This window comes from Musca autumnalis, unplaced genomic scaffold (assembly GCF_047663935.1).
Source record: "Musca autumnalis isolate F117 unplaced genomic scaffold, ASM4766393v1 scaffold_3, whole genome shotgun sequence".
Classification (NCBI taxonomy): domain Eukaryota; kingdom Metazoa; phylum Arthropoda; class Insecta; order Diptera; family Muscidae; genus Musca; species Musca autumnalis.
Window position 1 is genome coordinate 177830882 of NW_027411866.1, and position 19465 is coordinate 177850346.

General features: G+C 38.0%; 1 protein-coding gene across 32 annotated transcripts in view; it reads right to left on the minus strand.

Moving 5' to 3' along the window:
* Zdhhc8 (zinc finger DHHC-type containing 8) overlaps positions 1-19465 on the minus strand; it is a 296396-nt gene that overhangs the window by 62703 nt on the left and 214228 nt on the right. For all 32 annotated transcript variants that reach the window (XR_012411645.1, XR_012411652.1, XR_012411647.1 and 29 more), the window contains exons 3-5: positions 6064-6182; positions 5835-5992; positions 5242-5414 (exon numbers count right to left, since the gene is read on the minus strand). Coding sequence is in view for 19 of the 32 variants with exons in the window: in XM_073975899.1 (XP_073832000.1) it covers positions 5242-5414; positions 5835-5992; positions 6064-6182 (450 nt within the window). In the remaining 13 variants the exon portion in view is untranslated. The remainder of the gene's footprint in view (positions 1-5241; positions 5415-5834; positions 5993-6063; positions 6183-19465) is intronic.

Here is a 19465-nt window from a genome sequence, read left to right on the forward strand (position 1 = left end):
TCATCAAAAATCTGAAGTGGCTGGGACAGCGGAACCTGAACTCGTAAATTATGTTTCAAATATTCTGCCTACCATCAAAATAAAACTTTTTTTCTTCTCTAAAACTATTCCTCCACTCTTAAACTTTCTTGTAATTTATTCGTTCTTTACTTTTTTAATAACTTCCTGTTTTTATTTCTTCCCCTATCCTCTCTTTTCCATCTCCTATTTTCTTTACAGCATTTTCCTCTTTTTTTCTACTGGATGATCACAATGGACCGGAAGGTCTCCGAGTCACAAGTTAGTGGCTGCACATCCCCAAACCTAACCTAAGCCCATATTTCACGAGATATGGGTCTTGACATTTCCGAAATTCCGAAGTTTAACGCCATTAGGTTGTGTAAATGAAATGAAATGAATGAAATTTGTACCATAGGTAGCCCTTGGGACCCTGAACACAACGATATATACATAGCTTTCCAGAGGGAAGCCCATACTTCCCGAGATATGGGTCTTGACTTTTTTACTTTTATCACCATTATTTCTAAAACCTATGCAAAATGGGACTCGTTTTAAAGCTCACAAAGAGTACTTTGCAATGCTGCCAATAATTAATAATGGTTACGCGATCAAAACTTTCTTTTAAATTGCAAATGTTCCTATGTAGCCGGCCTTCGGTCGGGGATTTAGGCATTTCTAGTATGGACAGGAGCAAAAGGGGGGCTAAGCGTTCAAAACTTTCTTTTAAATTGTAAGTGTTCTTAAGTAGCCGGCCATCGGCCGTGGATTTAAGTCTTTCTCCTATGGACAGGAGCAAAAGGGGGCTACGAGATCAAAAATTTCTTTTAAATTCTAAGTGTTCTTAAGTAGCCGGCCTTTGGCCGGGGTTTAATACTTTCTCCTATGGGCGGGAGCAAAAGTGGGCTACGCGATGAAAACTTTCTTTTAAATTGAAAGTTTCCTAAGTAGCCGTCTTCGGCCAAGAATTTAATACATTCGCCTATAAAAAGGTGTAAGAATAGGTCGCGTGCACAAAAGTACTCTCCATAAGCATTAAAACGATACCCATATTGCCCACGTTAGAATTGTAAACTGTCAAGATCCATATCTCGGGGCGTATGGACTTCCCCCCGGAAAGCTATATATCGTTGTATTCAGGCTGCGAAGGTCTATCTATTGTAAAAATTTCCGATCCGAGATGTGCCCATAAACAACCTAATGGTGTTAAAGTACGAAATTTCGGAAATTTCAAGGCCCATATCTCGGGAAGTAGGCACTTCCCCCCGGAAAGCTATATATCGTTGAGTCCAGGGTCCCTAGTGCTACCTATGGTAATAATTTCAGACCGATCCGAGAGGTGCCCATAAACAACCTAATGGTGTTAAAGTACGAAATTTCGGACATTTCAAGACCCATATCTCGGGGAATCATGGACTTCCCCCCGAAACTTTATATATCGTTGTATTCAGGGTCCAGGGGCTATCTACTGTAAAAATTTCAGCCCGATCCGAGAGGTGCGTCTAAACGACATTTAAGCCAAATATTTTTGAGGTTACCTGGTGTTCTCCCGACTTTCAATATGTCGAAGTTCATTGCAATTTAACAGCGAGATAGATATGTTATTAGGGATTGGTAAAGCAAAATGGTGCGTCAGGTGCTACGCCTCATATTCTGACGACACCACAATATCTTGCAAGCACACAATTCCGGAGCCCCCTAGCATCTATTGCATCTTAACGAGGTTTCTGTGTGATGGATGCGATTGTGACAAACCGAGCACATGGTCTGGTTTGTTTCGATCTAGACTTAACCAAAAGAATCTGGAGCTTTCCTGTATGTGGTGCTCCCAATACATAGGTCAACACAAACTTATGTACACTGGGTTTGCAGTGGCTGTATGGGGTGTGGCTACAATTGCGTACGAGGAAAATCTACCTGGTTGTTGTAACATCATGTGATATGATTGCAGATTCGTTTCCTACTTAATTTGGCTCTGGCTCTATTTCCAGATGTATGAATTTGGCTGCTTCGATGGGTTGTAACCACAAAGCAATCGGAGTTAATTGAGTAGGTTTGGCAGGGCAGTTTAAAAGGTGCAATGAGCCGTGCGGGCCCGTGCCGAATGCTGGGCAGATTTTTTGCACGGGTCATGGATCCTTGCCCTATAGGAATTCAGATGGCAGCACCATCCCGACCGTAATTGAGCCAACACTACTCTGGTCTGTCGTGGAAGATGATGATCCTTAGCTGCAATAGATGAGTTGATAGTTGCTGATGACCTTAGCAACTACGCCCGTGTAAATGCTGTTCAAACCGGCTTGATATGCTTGTTGATCTAGGGGTTCTCTCCTGTATCGCTGGACCTCGCTCTATAGAACGTGAACATCCTTCTTGATGTGCCTGGGTGTGTCGAGCCTGATTGGGAAGGCTCTCACGGTAACACCCAAGCATGTACTTCAACGAAAGCATCTCATTGTGTTGCCTCCGGGTCTAGATGGTCCACAGAAGACATAAGGAGGCACCCTGTTGCTGTTCTCAGGTCGGCATTCGGACAAATTTGAATATTATTACATTGCATATCACATAAACTCACGGACCAAACTTGAGGACCTTGTTTCAACATTTCGGTTTTTCGCAAATAGCTGCGGCATGCGCGGGCGACGTGAATGTAGTATCGAATGTGACCCCCAGAATTTTGGGGCAGTTTGTGGTCGGAATTCTGCTACCGTCGACCACGACATTCAACTCTCTTCCCACCTGCGTCGTCCATGTAGTGAAAAGAGCGGCCGTAGATTTAGTGGCGGATATCTGCATATTCCTCGCGTAGAAAAAGGTGGTAAGATCGGTTAATTAGTAATAGTCTTTCACAGATGTCATCAGCGAAGGCACATGACACCAGGATCGTGCAATCATCCGCATACATTACGATCTCGATGCCGTCTGGAGAGAGCGAAATACAGGAGAGGTAGAACTTTTGTATGGGAAAAGTCATCTCCGGTGAACTTTTGTATTGGCAAAGTCATCTCCGGTGAACTTTTGTATTTGAAAAGTCATCTCCGGTGAACTTTTGTATTGGCAAAGTCATCTCCGGTGAACTTTTGTATTGGCAAAGTCATCTCCGTTGAACTTTCATATTGGAAAAGTCATCTCCGGTGAACTTTTGTATGGGAAAAGTCATCTCCGGTGAACTTTTGTATTGGAAAAGACATCTCCGGTGAACTTTTGTATTGGGAAAGTCATCTCCGGTCAACTTTTGTATGGGAAAAGTCATCTCCGGTGAACTTTTGTATTGGCAAATTCATCTCCGGTGAACTTTTGTATGGGAAAAGTCATCTCCGGTGAACTTTTTTATTGGGAAAGTCATCTCCGGTGAACTTTTGTATGGGAAAAGTCATCTCCGGTGAACTTTTGTATGGGAAAAGTCATCTCCGGTGAACTTTTTTATTGGGAAAGTCATCTCCGGTTAACTTTTGTATGGGAAAAGTCATCTCCGGTGAACTTTCGGAGATATCACCGCACCTTGGGAAACTCCTCTGTTTCATTCTACTGGGTTTAGACTTCTTGTTCCAGAATTCCACGTACGACTGGCGTCCACACATATAATTGATTATCCAACGTGTCACATTTGATATGAGGGTTGTCTGCTCAATGTTCTCAAACAGTGTGGATTGCCTGACAGTATCAAAGGTTTTTGATAATTCAAGCATCACCATCAATGTTCTATCACCTGGCTTATCCTGATTGAGTCCTCGACTAACATGTGTGGAGATGGCGCTGTTGTCGTGCTGTGCTGCTTAGGGAACCCATGTCGATGATAGGGAACTGTCATCTTAAAAGTCATTGCTATGGGCAATAAAGGCATAATCGGTCTGTATGATTCACCTTTCCTGACACATTTGTCTGGTTTCAGTAGCGGGACTAATCTGGTTTCTAATCAGTTTAAGAACTTTGGTGAGTCTCTCAACTCCCGTGGAGGTTCCGTCATGGCACTTTGGATGTGGATGGCTAGGTCCCTTAAGGACCCAACACTTTTGGACGATTTAGCGTTCCTAATGGCATTTGCAACATCATGCATTGCAAATTGTGGTGGTACATCCTCGGCAGGCAGAGATCTAATATAACGTAGTACTGTTCTCTTCGCCCAATTACTCCTGGGGTGCTCGACAAATTGTCAATTGGAATGATTTGAGAAGCTCCCTTTGGATCAGTTAGCGTAAATTCGCCAAACGTGATTGAGATCCTTCTTCCTTGGGTTCGATAGTGGCTTAACCGTTGCCCACAATTGACTTATTCCGCCTGCAATGCTGCAACACTTCGGATGAGATAAGCAGTTGTTCCGCTCATCTCATCACGTCATTTCCAAGGAAATTTAGCTCACTTTGCGTATAGAACCAGCAGGTATATGGCGAGCGGCTGCAGCAGTGATGATGCCTCGGAACGTTCTTTTCTGCTAGCCGAACATAAAATGGGTTGGACAAATCTCTGAAGCGGTGGTTAGTGAACTCTCTGGAACTCTGTCAATTAGCTTTCCCATGATTAATGAAAGAGATGGTCTGACCCAAGAGATACGACGGGTTGTCAAGATGAGGTCACGATGGTTATGTAGTTTATTCTGGTAGGGCGTCCTTATTCACAGTGCAAAACGTAGATTTATCAATCTGGTCATTACATATGGCCGAATGCAACAGCTCATAATGAGCATTAAAGTCCGCTAAGACCGGTCGGTTGTGACATTCCAAAATCGGGTTAATAATGGGATGTATCTGAGCTAATGTAGGGCCTCCTGAAGTACAGCTATTAATCGGCGGAATGTAAATGTTTGCCAACTCTACCACGGCAGTTCTACACCTGACTGCTACCCGCATACACTCCATGTATGGGTTATAAAAACCAGGCTCAAGCGAGATGCACCCAATTTTCGACATCTATTGCATATCATCGAAGTTTAAGTTTGGTGGAAGTGACAAACCGAGAACATCCAAACGTGTCCTGGGTTTTCCTCTTTTTTATATTTAAGCTTCCAGAGCGAATTTTACATCCTGACCACCATCCTGAAAACCAAAAAATTGGAATCTTTGTTCAATAGAAACCTGAAGGCTCCATTTTTCTTCAGTTTTCTTACCTGACCATTAGTTGGAAACCGGGAAATAATAAATTAATTAATAATCACAATCGGTAGTGGTGTAGGGTTTCAATTATGACCAAGTGTTATTTTCAAATATTATTTTTGTAGTAATGCCGAAAAAAAACTTCAATACTTACGATACTATTGGTGCTGTATGCCTTATATTTGGCATAATTTTTAATACATAAAATAAGCATAAGGAGAATATGCTTAACATGTGTATCGATAATGAAACCAAAAAGAAAAAGAAAAATCTATAATTACGTCGTCCAATGCAATTATTCACCCAAGGACAATGATGATCGAATGTCTGTAACGGAAATAGAATCGTAATGAAAACAGGGTAAGATGAGAGATGTACAACTTTCTTAATTATGTACAAAAACACAAACAGATGCAGTCAAATATAGTCGACTCCATGTAAATGCAAAAAGTTGGCGATATAAGGTCAATAAGGCGACAAGGAAGGAAAAGTAAAAATACCGTGGGGATGAGAAAAGTTAGGTGTGACATATTTGAAATAAGTTCGAAACTTTCTAGGTCAAGCCTGGAATTATGTAGTTCATGAACATTTTTTATGTTCCTGGGAAAGAAGTAGGCGGAGGAAAGAATTCCTCCATCCCTGAATTCTTGAAAAAGACTGACAAATATCTCATTAAAATAACTACATCTGCCTGGAGTCAACTGTATTTACGGTTGCAGTGAATGCTTTTCATCTATACCAACTTACCTCTATACAATGATTGCATACGGAACAATGTGAGCATCTTGGTGGTCGATAAAATTTACAGGTGACACACCATTTCATTTTCACCGTTATGCCATTGATTTCAGCATTTTTATAAAGAGGCGCTCGGAATTCCTCTTCTCGATCTTCATCAGGGGATGCTGTAATGAAGAGCAGGTGGAAGGATTTTATTTTAATCTGTTGAATTGAGTTTAAAGATGTTCGTTCTTACCTTTTGGTATTACACCTGGATCCATAAATGTTGCCAATGTAAAATTGGCCAACACAAAAAACGTTATAACACCCTGATACGCTGGTACCCATGGATGACTTTTTAAATAATATTGGCAGCTGAAATTGAAGAAAAAAAAAAGAAATTTAAACAAATGTATGACTACGTTAGGTTTACTTATTTTCAAAACAGTATATTAATTTAATAAAACTATCGGATGAACTTTTCTATACGAAAAGTCATCTCCGATGAAATTTCTAGTAGGAAAAGTCATGAGACAAGGTCATCTCCAATAAACTTTTCTATAAAAAAAGAGATCTCCGATGAACTTTTCTATCCGAAAAGTCATCTCCGATGAACTATTCTATAGGAAAAGTCATCTCCGATGAACTTTTCTGTGGAAAAATTCATTTCCGATGAACTTTTCTATAGGAAAAGTCATCTTCGATGAACTTTTCTATAGGAAAAGTCATCTCCGATGAACTTTTCTATAGGAAAAGTCATCTCCGATGAACTTTTCTATACGAAAAGTCATCTCCGATGAACTTTTCTATACGAAAAGTCATCTCCGATGAACTTTTCTATACGAAAAGTCATCTCCGATGAACTTTTCTATACGAAAAGTCATCTCCGATGAACTTTTCTATACGAAAAGTCATCTCCGATGAACTTTTCTATAGGAAAAGTCATCTCCGATGAACTTTTCTATAGGAAAAGTCATCTCCGATGAACTTTTCTATAGGAAAAGTCATCTCCAATGAACTTTTCTATAGGAAAAGTCATCTCCGATGAACTTTTCTATAGGAAAAGTCATCTCCGATGAACTTTTCTATAGGAAAAGTCATCTCCGATGAACTTTTCTATACGAAAAGTCACCTCCGATGAACTTTTCTATACGAAAAGTCACCTCCGATGAACTTTTCTATACGAAAAGTCATCTCCGATGAACTTTTCTATACGAAAAGTCACCTCCGATGAACTTTTCTATACGAAAAGTCACCTCCGATGAACTTTTCTATACGAAAAGTCATCTCCGATGAACTTTTCTATACGAAAAGTCATCTCCGATGAACTTTTCTATACGAAAAGTCATCTCTCCGATGAACTTTTCTATACGAAAAGTCATCTCTCCGATGAACTTTTCTATACGAAAAGTCATCTCTCCGATGAACTTTTCTATACGAAAAGTCATCTCTCCGATGAACTTTTCTATACGAAAAGTCATCTCTCCGATGAACTTTTCTATACGAAAAGTCATCTCTCCGATGAACTTTTCTATACGAAAAGTCATCTCTCCGATGAACTTTTCTATACGAAAAGTCATCTCTCCGATGAACTTTTCTATACGAAAAGTCATCTCTCCGATGAACTTTTCTATACGAAAAGTCATCTCTCCGATGAACTTTTCTATACGAAAAGTCATCTCTCCGATGAACTTTTCTATACGAAAAGTCATCTCTCCGATGAACTTTTCTATACGAAAAGTCATCTCTCCGATGAACTTTTCTATACGAAAAGTCATCTCCGACGAACTTTTCTATACGAAAAGTCATCTCCGACGAACTTTTCTATACGAAAAGTCATCTCTCCGATGAACTTTTCTATACGAAAAGTCATCTCTCCGATGAACTTTTCTATACGAAAAGTCATCTCTCCGATGAACTTTTCTATACGAAAAGTCATCTCTCCGATGAACTTTTCTATACGAAAAGTCATCTCTCCGATGAACTTTTCTATACGAAAAGTCATCTCTCCGATGAACTTTTCTATACGAAAAGTCATCTCTCCGATGAACTTTTCTATACGAAAAGTCATCTCTCCGATGAACTTTTCTATACGAAAAGTCATCTCTCCGATGAACTTTTCTATACGAAAAGTCATCTCTCCGATGAACTTTTCCTATAGAAAAGTCATCTCCGATGAACTTTTCTATAGGAAAAGTCATCTCCGGTGAACTTTTCTATAGGAAAAGTCATCTCCGATGAACTTTTCTATACGAAAAGTCATCTCTCCGATGAACTTTTCTATACGAAAAGTCATCTCCGACGAACTTTTCTATACGAAAAGTCATCTCCGATGAACTTTTCTATGGAAAAATTCATTTCCGATGAACTTTTCTATGGAAAAATTCATTTCCGATGAACTTTTCTATGGAAAAATTCATCTCCGATGAACTTTTCTATGGAAAAATTCATCTCCGATGAACTTTCCTATGGAAAACTTCACCTCCGATGAACTTTTCTATGGAAAAATTCATCTCCGATGAACTTTTCTATGGGAAAATTCATCTCCGATGAACTTTTCTATAGGAAAAGTCATATCCGGTGAACTTTTCTATAGGAAAAGTCATCTCCGATGAACTTTTCTATAGGAAAAGTCAACTCCGATGAACTTTTCTATAAGAAAAGTCAACTCCGATGAACTTTTCTATAGGAAAAGTCAACTCCGATGAACTTTTCTATAGGAAAAGTCATGTCCGATGAACTTTTCTATGGAAAAATTCATCTCCGATGAACTTTTCTATGGAATAATTCATCTCCGATGAACTTTTCTATGGAAAAATTCATCTCCGATGAACTTTTCTATGGAAAACTTCATCTCCGATGAACTTTTCTATGGAAAAATTCATCTCCGGTGAACTTTTCTATGGAAAAATTCATCTCCGGTGAACTTTTTTATGAGAAAAGCCATTTCTAATGAATTTTCATATGGAAAATTCGTTTCCCATGAATTTTTTTATGGGAAGGTTTATCTCCAGTGAACTTTTCTATGGAAAAATTCATCTCCGATGAACTTTTCTAAGGCAAAATTCATCTCTGATGAACATTTCTATGGAAAAATTCATCTCCGATGAACATTTCTATGGAAAAATTCATTTCCGATGAACTTTTCTATGGAAAAATTCATTTCCGATTAACTTTTCTATGGGAAAATTCATCTCCGATGAACTTTTCTATGGAATAATTCATCTCCGGTGAACTTTTCTATGGAAAAATTCATCTCCGATGAACATTTCTATGGAAAAATTCATTTCCGATGAACTTTTCTATGGAAAAATTCATTTCCGATTAACTTTTCTATGGGAAAATTCATCTCCGATGAACTTTTTTATGAGAAAAGCCATTTCTAATGAATTTTCATATGGAAAATTCGTTTCCCATGAATTTTTTTATGGGAAGGTTTATCTCCAGTGAACTTTTCTATGGAAAAATTCATCTCCGATGAACTTTTCTAAGGCAAAATTCATCTCTGATGAAATTTTCAATGGGAAAATTCATCTCCGATGTACTTTTCTATGGGAAAATTTATCACCGATGAGCTTTTATATGAGAAAAGTCATCTCCGATATTTTTTTTTTTTTTTGGGAAGGGTCATCTCCAATAACCATTTCAATGGACAAATTAAAAAAAAAAACAACAAACCTCCAAATACAAACAAAGAACCATAGAAAAATAAATATGTGGCCTATTTTTTTCTTAAATCAACATCAAGCGATATTATCTGAGATAACCTCATTGCTGTACTTGAGAAAACTGTGATGTGGCGGCGGAGGAAGAAATGTTTATTTTCTTTTTAATTTATATTTCGCAAGTGGTTGTGTGCAGATATTGCCATATATAAAAACGAAATATACAAACCATACATAGCAACATGTAAACATAGAACTATAAATAAATACGTACGTACAGATGTATGTTTGTACATTGGTCTATCAGAAAATATAAAAAAAAAACTAAAAGCAAACCAGACAGACATGAAAATCGAATGGAAAATCTTTCAATTGGCAGCAAATGGCCTATATTATTTGGGTCAAATATCTGCCACATACAAAGAAGAAAAATATGATGATCATGACGATGATGATGATGAACTACTACTGGTCTTGTGTGGAGAACAGCACATTATAAGAGAAAAGTGATATGAAAAAAATATGAATTGAATTATTTCAGGTATTCATATATTTATGAATAAAAAACAGTTTGCATATGACCCACAAGTACCACCTGTGAAGGCAAATTAACAAATTGAAGCTAATCACATATTTATATAATTAATGATAAAAGCGATCAATGTTCGAGAAATGAAAAAAAAATAGCAGTGAACAAATATCAGTTTTCAAAGTTAACACCGTGACAGCCCAGTATTCAACTAATGAAACTGTAATGACAATAATAAAGCTCAAATTGCCTATTACTGCTGCTCCTCCGACGACTGAGCTCCATTCAAGCGCACTACCTGTACTATAGCCATACCATATTAGCATTTGGCAAATTATTCAAGTGTTAGTGTAAATAGTTCAACAAAAATACCATAGAACATTCCAAATAAATTGACAGCAAAATATGAAAATCCATGAGAGCTCGGTAGATTAGGTTGGTAAATACCCTATACTTTTTAATAAATACTAAGTGTGACAAAGACAACGATTTCCAGAACGTTTTTCCCAAAATCCAGGCTCAGTAACATTCATATCAAAATTTAAGATCCTGCTTTTTGAAGGGTATGATTATCGGCCGATCAGCGGGTCACTCATCATCAAATAATTTTTTAGGTACAGAATCCCAAACATGTCATTTAATTACGAATTATTTTACCATAATACCTGTCCAACAGAACAATTTAGGGTGCAATCAACATTCATCTGCTCGCCCTTAGTGGGCAAATGAAGGCACACACATATTTATCCAAACGTTGTAATCAACATTTCATTTTTTTTGTTTGTTATTTTTGTTGCTTTTCAATATAACCTTTCCGTCTGCCCGTCCGTCAGTCAGACAGACATACATACGTGTTTGTAATGTTTATAAATTATTATTGAATATTGATTGCAGAATATTCAAATTAATTTTATGGCTGAGCGCTACTCTACTAACTGCCTCAGATAGGTGAATGGATGTTTATACACAGAAAATATTTCGGATGTTATGTTTGTGTTGTGTGTTTTTGTTGTAAATATTTAATATTTATTACCGTCTTTCCTAATTATTTACAGGCATTGGCATTCTGTGTGCATTTATCATCAAAAACATATTCAAAATTCCAATATTCATTTGGATTTACAGAAGAATGCAGTTATTAGGATCTCATTAGAATACACACATATATAGGTTGTAGTTGTAAAGTGATGTGTAAGAGATTGTATTACCTGAGCGTATACATTATGTACTTCGTATCTGAACTTCGAAGTAATCATTATCATTTTAATCACGTTCTCCGCTGACACAATAACCATACGATATATGGATCTTTGGAACCTCCTATTGTTGTAAAAAATAATTGTTTTGCCAAATTTATATTTTTGTCCACTACTGAATTTCCATAATTTGCATAAGCCATTGAATTCATTTAATTCAATTGTATGGAATAGTTTGGCATTAATTAAAATATTCTCTTATGTTTTTAATACCACACCGCTTCATCTGGTACCTTCCACACATAATTTCGGAAAAGTTCAGTTTAAGGCCTGCACTCTAACCGCTTTTATTATTTTTGCAACAACTTGTATTTGCTGCTTCCAATACGGCAGTACAAGTTTTTTCAGGGGGAAAACCATATTTCGCTAGAAAATTGTCCACAAGCTGTAAAAAACCTTTACTACTACCATGTATAGTGGCTGGTGCGCACGACAACTTTAGCACTGGATATTCCGTTGATCCAAACTGTGCATATTATAATATTTCTGAGAATCTTAGATAAATTTCGAAGATTATGCTCCCCAAAAAAGTTCAAAAATATTCGGTTAAATGGCACTTGCGATATCTCTTAAACCAAGCAACCAATTTGGTCCAAACTTTGGATCTCGTAATATTTTCTTCAAACGTAGCTTTTGAATGGAATATTCGATTTGATCCACAATTTGTACAGCCCACCGACGTAAACAGCAACGAGACTATTTGGACTGAACCTCCCCGAAATAGTAATTTTCTCTATGAACCAGAAGTATAATTAACAAAAATATATCGGAGTAGTTCCCCTAAAATAAATAACAACTGCGATGGGAAGGAAGAATAAACGGAATAAAGTTACATAGCAGTGCCTAAATAACCCAGTGCCGGCGGCAAGCGTTGGTGAGACCACATGTCATGTGTCCTCGAGATCAAGTGATTGTAATCCGGCTGTTTAGGCGCGGATGCATTGGTATCTAGGAAAGGCGACCAACCGGCAATCTCTAAGGACAACGACAAAGCCAAGATGGGTGCAAAACCAGTTTACGGCTAACAGGACCGATTGTTTGGGCGGAGACGACCTAAATGGGACAATGAAGACTATCAAAGATAGCTTAGAGAGACAAAGTATGGAGCTCCTCGATCATCTGGAAAGACTTGTTACAGGAGAACAGAATCAGGATATACCACATGTTACTCAAATTGACCCTAACTGACAACGAGCTGGAGACCATGGTGATCCCAGTCATGATGTCCATTAAGATAAAATCGTATTTAACTAGCATAGACACAAATCACTCTAGCGAAGACACAAATCACTGTAGCAGAGACACAAAGTGCTCTGTTAACGCTATTGCTAACAGCGCGTTAGCAGAGCTCTGTTGACGTTAACAGAGCTATTCAAAAACGGATTTCTTTGTAAAAATATCTTTTTCAGGGTATTTACGGAAAATTCTGCCAGGACAACATGGGTACCGTTGGAAAACTTATCGACATGTCGCGACATCGGGCAATTTTTTTTAAAGATTTAATTAGCGCAGGGGGTATCTGTCCCGATAAGCTTTCCAGCGGTACCCATGTTGTCCCGGTAGAATTTCCCTTAAAGGATCTGTGGTCAAAATAATTATCCTTATTGCAGGGTTTATCCCAAAAATAGTAAATATCGCGACATTGGGCAATATTTTTTAAAGATTTTATTAGCGCAGGGGATAGCTATCTCGATAAGCTTTCCATTGGTACCCATGTTGTCCCGGCAGAATTTCCCTTAAAGGACCTTTGGTCAAAATAATTATTCTTATTGCAGGGTTTATCCCAAAAACAATAAATATCGCGACATAAGGCAATATTTTTTAAAGATTTTATTAGTGCAGGGGGTAGCTGTTTCGATAAGCTTTTCAACGGTATCCACGTTGTCCTGGTAGAATTTTACGTAAATACCTTAAAAAAGATATTTTTACAAAGAAAGCCGTTTTTAAATAGCTCTGTTAACGTTAACAGTGCTATGCTAATGCGATGTTAGCAAAAGCGTTGACAGAGCGCTTTGTGTCTCCGCTACAGTGATTTGTGTCTTCGCTAGTTAAATACGAATTTATCTAAATGGACATCCAGTCATGTATACTGGGGAAGACGAGAGTAAAATGGAGGAAGGGACCCAGATGCTCAACTGGCAGCAAGTCCAGTTCCAGCTGGACCTATGTCGGCACATGCCGGTAATAAACTTCAAATGCAGGATGCATCAAGATCATTGACTGATGATGGGAAATCCAAAGAGGCTCCAACAACAGTCAATGGTCCTAAGAACAGATCTGCCAGAAAGGTCAAGGATACTAAGCACTATAAACGTGCCGTGATGTAAATATCTACGCAAATCCGCGGTGACGAGACCAAAATTTGCATACTTAGTAGGAAGTCTTCTTCATTCAGAAGCAAGTTGAAGTACATGTGAAAAGCAGACGGAAATTTCAGATGAAGAAGACACACAACATTTTATAACAAAAAGTGTGAAACGGGTTCGTTTTTCCGAAGCCACGCAGCCTTCACCCAAAAAGACGATGTTTTCTTAGGTGGTCAACTGAACGAACTCATATGCAGCTGCCCTTGCTCAGAAAGCCAATGAAAATAGGAGCAGTACCGTGAGGACAGCCACCTCCACGCGACCTTCAAGGCGCAATAAACCTTATGCCAGACCGGCCCCCGACTTTCAAGTGGCACTCATCGACATAGCTGACCCCGACGGGAGAATCGGCAAAAGTCACTGGTTGCTAGTCGAAACCAATCTTCCAAGTGTCATTCTTTCTCATATGATGGTAAATCAGGGAGACCGTCAGTTCGGGCGTCAAGACCATTAAGTGCCATCACAATATACCGCGAGATTTCCGATCCGACTTTTAAAATTAGGGCAGGTGCAGGTCATTGCTCTACACTTCTCCAATCTAAATGAAACAAGAAGTGATCTGCCAAATTTTCCTTCTCCGACCATATGAAGATACTTTTGGAACCGAGACCCGAGAAAAACAAATTGGGAGAGGTACACAGAACTATCAAACTCTCAGCTGACGTCTATTGGAAACATAGAAACAACTACAGAGCTTAATAGAACTTTGGACAACCTGATTGATGATCTTTTTCGCTGTCATGAGGATGCCGGCCCATTAACTTACCCTGGTAAGAAAGCAGAAGCAGTGTGATGGAAAAAGGAGAACATAGGTAAATCACCAGAATATTATATAGAAGGGTGCATGCGATTAAACTCGACATTGATTGGGCGAGTTTCAATAAATATAAGAGAGATGAAACGCGCCAAGAAGAAGTCTTGGACCAATTTCTGCGAGGCAATAGAAGGACTAAACGACGCAGCTGGGTTTCGGAAAACCCAAGAAACCAAATCCATTGGAAGCATCAAAAAACAGATGGTACGTGGACGGACTCTGGTCTTGTGACTCTAAGCCTCCTACCGTATCATTTACACGGAGTTTAATGATTTCAAAGCCAAGCAGATGTGGATATCGATCTCATTGAAAAGGTTGTTAAAGATAAAATGGACAGTCAATACATTCAAACCCTAAAAATTACCTGGTCCTGATGGTATAACACCTGCGATGCTGCAATTAGCCTCACCGCAAATATACAAAATCCTTGAGGAAATCTATAGGGTGTGTCGTTCTTTTTCGTTCGTGCCCGGTATGTGGAAAGATGTGATAGTCACTTACATCCCCAACAGGGAAATCAAGTCACTCTACACCGAAAGTGTAGACACTCGATTAATCGAACTGGAGATTAGGGGCCATGTGGACAACGCCTATTTAAGCAATTCTAAACATGCCTATACATATTATAGGCAAATCAGCTCTTCGTGTGGATGGAGTTGGGTTATATTGAAAGGAACGTGGAAAATGTAAACTTTATGCTGGCCGCTTTTCTTCATATGGAAGGAGCTTTCAATAATCGCGGTGCTCTTGAAGTAACTTTAAATGGAAGATGCTTACACCTGGGGAGTTTTTGCGGATTCTGAGACTACATTGTTCATAGATGAGAAAAATCAAAAAACAAAAAAATCGACGAAGCGCTTTCTAAATAAATCTGAAGTTGTCATTTTTAGGGGTTTTTTAGGTTTTCACGATTTTGCTTGGAATCCGCAAGTCCTATCGAAATGGAACTAAAGAAAATGTTGTAGCTATGAAAATTCTCTACATGATTGACATTTATGATATTTTCGTAGGTTTTACCGTTATTGAGATTTAGAAGTTCAAATTGGGACAATGCATTGACTCCTTATAAAACAAGGTTATGACTGGAATTTCCCAACCTAAACTTATATACAGCTAAAAGATTCTCCCTAGTCCCACTTCGATAAAACCTACCGTTTTCGAGCAACTCGTGAAAACCTAACGAAAAAAAAAATAAAAATGTGACCTGAACTTCTATATCTCAAAAATGGTCAAACCTAGGAACAAATCATAAACGTCAATCCTGTAGAGAATTTTCACAGATACAACATTTGCTTTAGCTCCATTTCAATTGGACTTGCGGTTTCCAAGCAATATCGCGAAAACCTAAAATAAACCTAAAAATGTGAATTTTGACCGCGATTTATTTAAAAATCTCTCCAGCGATTTTTTTCTTGCTTTTGGACTTTTCGCACCTTCATATCGTACAAATACTCTACTCCAACCCCAAAAATGAACCGTTAATGAATCTATATGGAGAATTTTGAATACAGAGGAGAGATACAATTTTTTTCTACAGAAAATTTATTCACAGAATTTCTTTCCAAAAAGTTAACAATTTCGATTTCACCTTTTCCCATTAAACAATTATGTAGTTTCTTTTTCTCGCTTTCAAATCCATGAGAATTTTTTCAATTATTTGTTTGTAGCAAATAATTCAATGTTAATTGAAATTAAATGAATAACAAAACAACAAAAACAAGAGTAACACTCAGTCAAATTAAACGGCGATAACTGGACGACAGCTGGCTGGTGCGCTGGCTTGCTGACTGACTGACACAATTGGTGCAACATTTGTAACAATTATTCGCATTTTGTACGTCGGTTCGTTCATTGCACTATTGTTTCAACATTTGTTCGAAATCCAGGACAAGACATGCCAAGCTAGAGACCACCAGGCCAATAAAGCCATGCTGTCTCTCTATAATTGAAATATTTTACTTAAACAGAACAAAATGCTAGACAACGACTGCTTCGCAACAGCAATGCAATGTTGTGCTGATTCTACAAACTGCTGCAACACTTACAACTTCCAACAAGAATATCGCGTGATCCACTTCAAGACATGATTCTATTATGGTTGGTTGGTTGGATGGATTGTTCAACATTGTTATTGTTTTCCATATAAAGTCGCATGAAAGATATGTACAACAAAGACACACACATATGTATGTATGTATAACGATGATACAAATGTTACAATTATTTGTTTATTTGTTGTATCCATCATGTTGTACAAATGTTTGTTAATCTAAAGAATTTCATGGAGATATTCACTTGGCGGTATTCATTCGTTCGTTTAACACAATAATGAATTTGTAATATTTGATATGCATATCAAACATCTATCGACAACTAACTATACAAATCGCTAAATTGTTTTAAAGTTTAATTGCTACAAAATAATGAGAGAAAAATTCATGAATAAATTAAGTCCACATCTCAATTGAAATTTGAAGAAACAAGTAAAAAAGTATCAGTCGACTTGGCAGACAGAGATATACCCTCAGCTAGTGTGAATTGAAAAACTTTTATTTCAAAACAATTTATGGATTTAGAGGGTTTTCAGAATTGTGGGGGTATGAACTTGCCGACAAAGCAAGTAAAAAATATATACCCTCTCACGGTGCGCCTTAACTAATATTAAATGAAAGGTGCTTACACCTTGGAAGTTTTTGCAGATTCTGAAACTCCAATGTTCATAGATGAGAAAAATCAAAAAACAAATAGCCGGAAGGATTTTCAAAAAAAACCCCTGGTCAAAGTTCACTTTTTAGGGGTTTTTATGTTTTCGCTGTTTTACTTGGAAACCGCAAGTCATATCGTAATGGCACTAAAGAAAATGTTGAAGCAGTAAAAATTCTCTACAAGATTGACCTTAATGATATTTTCGTAGGTTTTGCCATTTTTATACCCTCCACCATATGGAGGGTATAATTAAATTTGTCATTCCGTTTGTAACACATCGAAATATTCGTCGGAGACCCTATAAAGTATATATATTATTGATCAGCATAAAATTCTATGTCGATTTGACCATGTCCGTCTGTCCGTCTGTCTGTTGAAATCAAGATACAGCTCGCAATTTTAAAGATAGAGAGTCAAAATTTGGTACAGAAGTTTTTATTACTTGCAGGATGGTTGGTATTGAAAATGAAAATCGGTCCACGTTTTGATATAGCCCCCATAGAACGGTACCTCCCGATTTTAGGTATTTTTAAGGTTTTAGCTTCATTATCCTACCAAAATGGTTGAAATTTGGTACGTAGTCTTCCTTAGGGGTATAAAACTTTCCCCCAGAATTTTGTCGCTATCGGTCCACACCTTCATATAGCCCCCATAGAACGGTACCTCCCGATTTTCGGTATTTTTAAGGTTTTAGCTTCATTATCCTACCAAAATGGCTAAAATTTGGTACTTAGTCTACGTTGGTGGTATAAAACTTTCCCCCAGAACTTTGTCGGTTTCGGTCCATGCCTTCATGTAGCCCCCATAGAACGGCACCTCCCGGTTTTCGGTATTTTGAACGTTGTGGCCTCAATATTCCACTGAAATGGCTGAAATTTGGTATTTAGACTTCGTTGGGGGTACTCAAACTTCCCCTTTAAATTTGTCGGTATAGGTCCACGCCTTCATATAGCCCCCATGGAAAAGTACCTCCCGATTTTTCGTATTTTGAAGGTTGTGTCTTCAATATTCCACCAAAATGGCTGAAATTTGGTATTTAGTCTTCAATGTGATATAAAACTGTTCGCCAGAAATATGTCTGTACAGGTCCATTTCTGACTAAAATTCGTCGGTATAGGTCCACGTCTCGATATAGCCCCCATAGAACGGTACCTCCGGATTTTTGTAATACTGAAGATTGTGACGTCAGTATCCAACCGAAATGGCTGAAATTCGTTATTTCGTCTTCCAAGAGTTATAAAATATTCCAGAAGAGTATTATCAGTATAGGTCCACGTCTTCCTATATCCCCATAGAAGCTAACTTCTTGATTTTCAGTATTTTTTTAGTTTTAGCCACATTCTCTTACCGAAATATAGGAAATTTGGTATTTTGTCTTCTTTGAGCCTTAAAATTTTCCGTCAGAAATTTGTCGGTATAGATCGACGTTTTGAAATAGCCCCCATAGAACGGTGCCTCACATTGTTTTACCGAAATTGCTGAAATTTAGTATTAAGTCTTCTTCATACACGAAAGGAAACTAATTATTCCATTTTACTTCAATACAACTTGTGGTGGAGGGTATAACAAGTTCGGCCCGGCCGAACTTAACGCCGTTCTTACTTGTTCAGATATAAAAGTTCAAATTAGGAAAATGCACAGACTGTATCGCCTCCTTATAAAACAATTTCATGCACGATGCGCCTTAACTAACTTTAAACGAAAATCGCTTACACCTGGGAAGTTTTTGCGGATTCTGAAACAGCAATGTTCATAGATAAGCAAAATCCAAAAACAAGAAAAAATCGATGGAGGGATTATTAAAAAAAAAACATTGCAGTTTCAAAATCCGCAAAAACTTCCCATGTGTAAGCTCCTTTCATTTAAATTTAGTTAAGGCGCACTGTGCTCAGCCTATGTGAACTGAAACTTTCATCTACAGATAGATCGAATGTGAATAGGAACTTTTCAGACTTTTGTGGCCTTTTCTGGACATTTGAACATGTTGACAAAAATGTGTATTAGGATTAAAGTTCAAAAGTGTTGCGGAGGAGGTACTTGAAGGAATGGACCGACATAGTCCATTGTGGAAATGGATCTTATTTTGAGAATCATATCTTTCCGATAGATATCGCGCTCACTAGTCATTTCAGAGGGTCATCGTATAACTTTTGTACCAGTACGCCAGGAAGCATGGACTTGTCCACGGAAAACATAATACCACTGTAAACAGGACCGCAACGAACAGCATCGGTATACATTTCCCAAGCATCTTCGAACAGACTCTAAACTGCACTTAGACACAAATGTTAAACTTTTAAGGAGAGGACCGATATGGGTCAT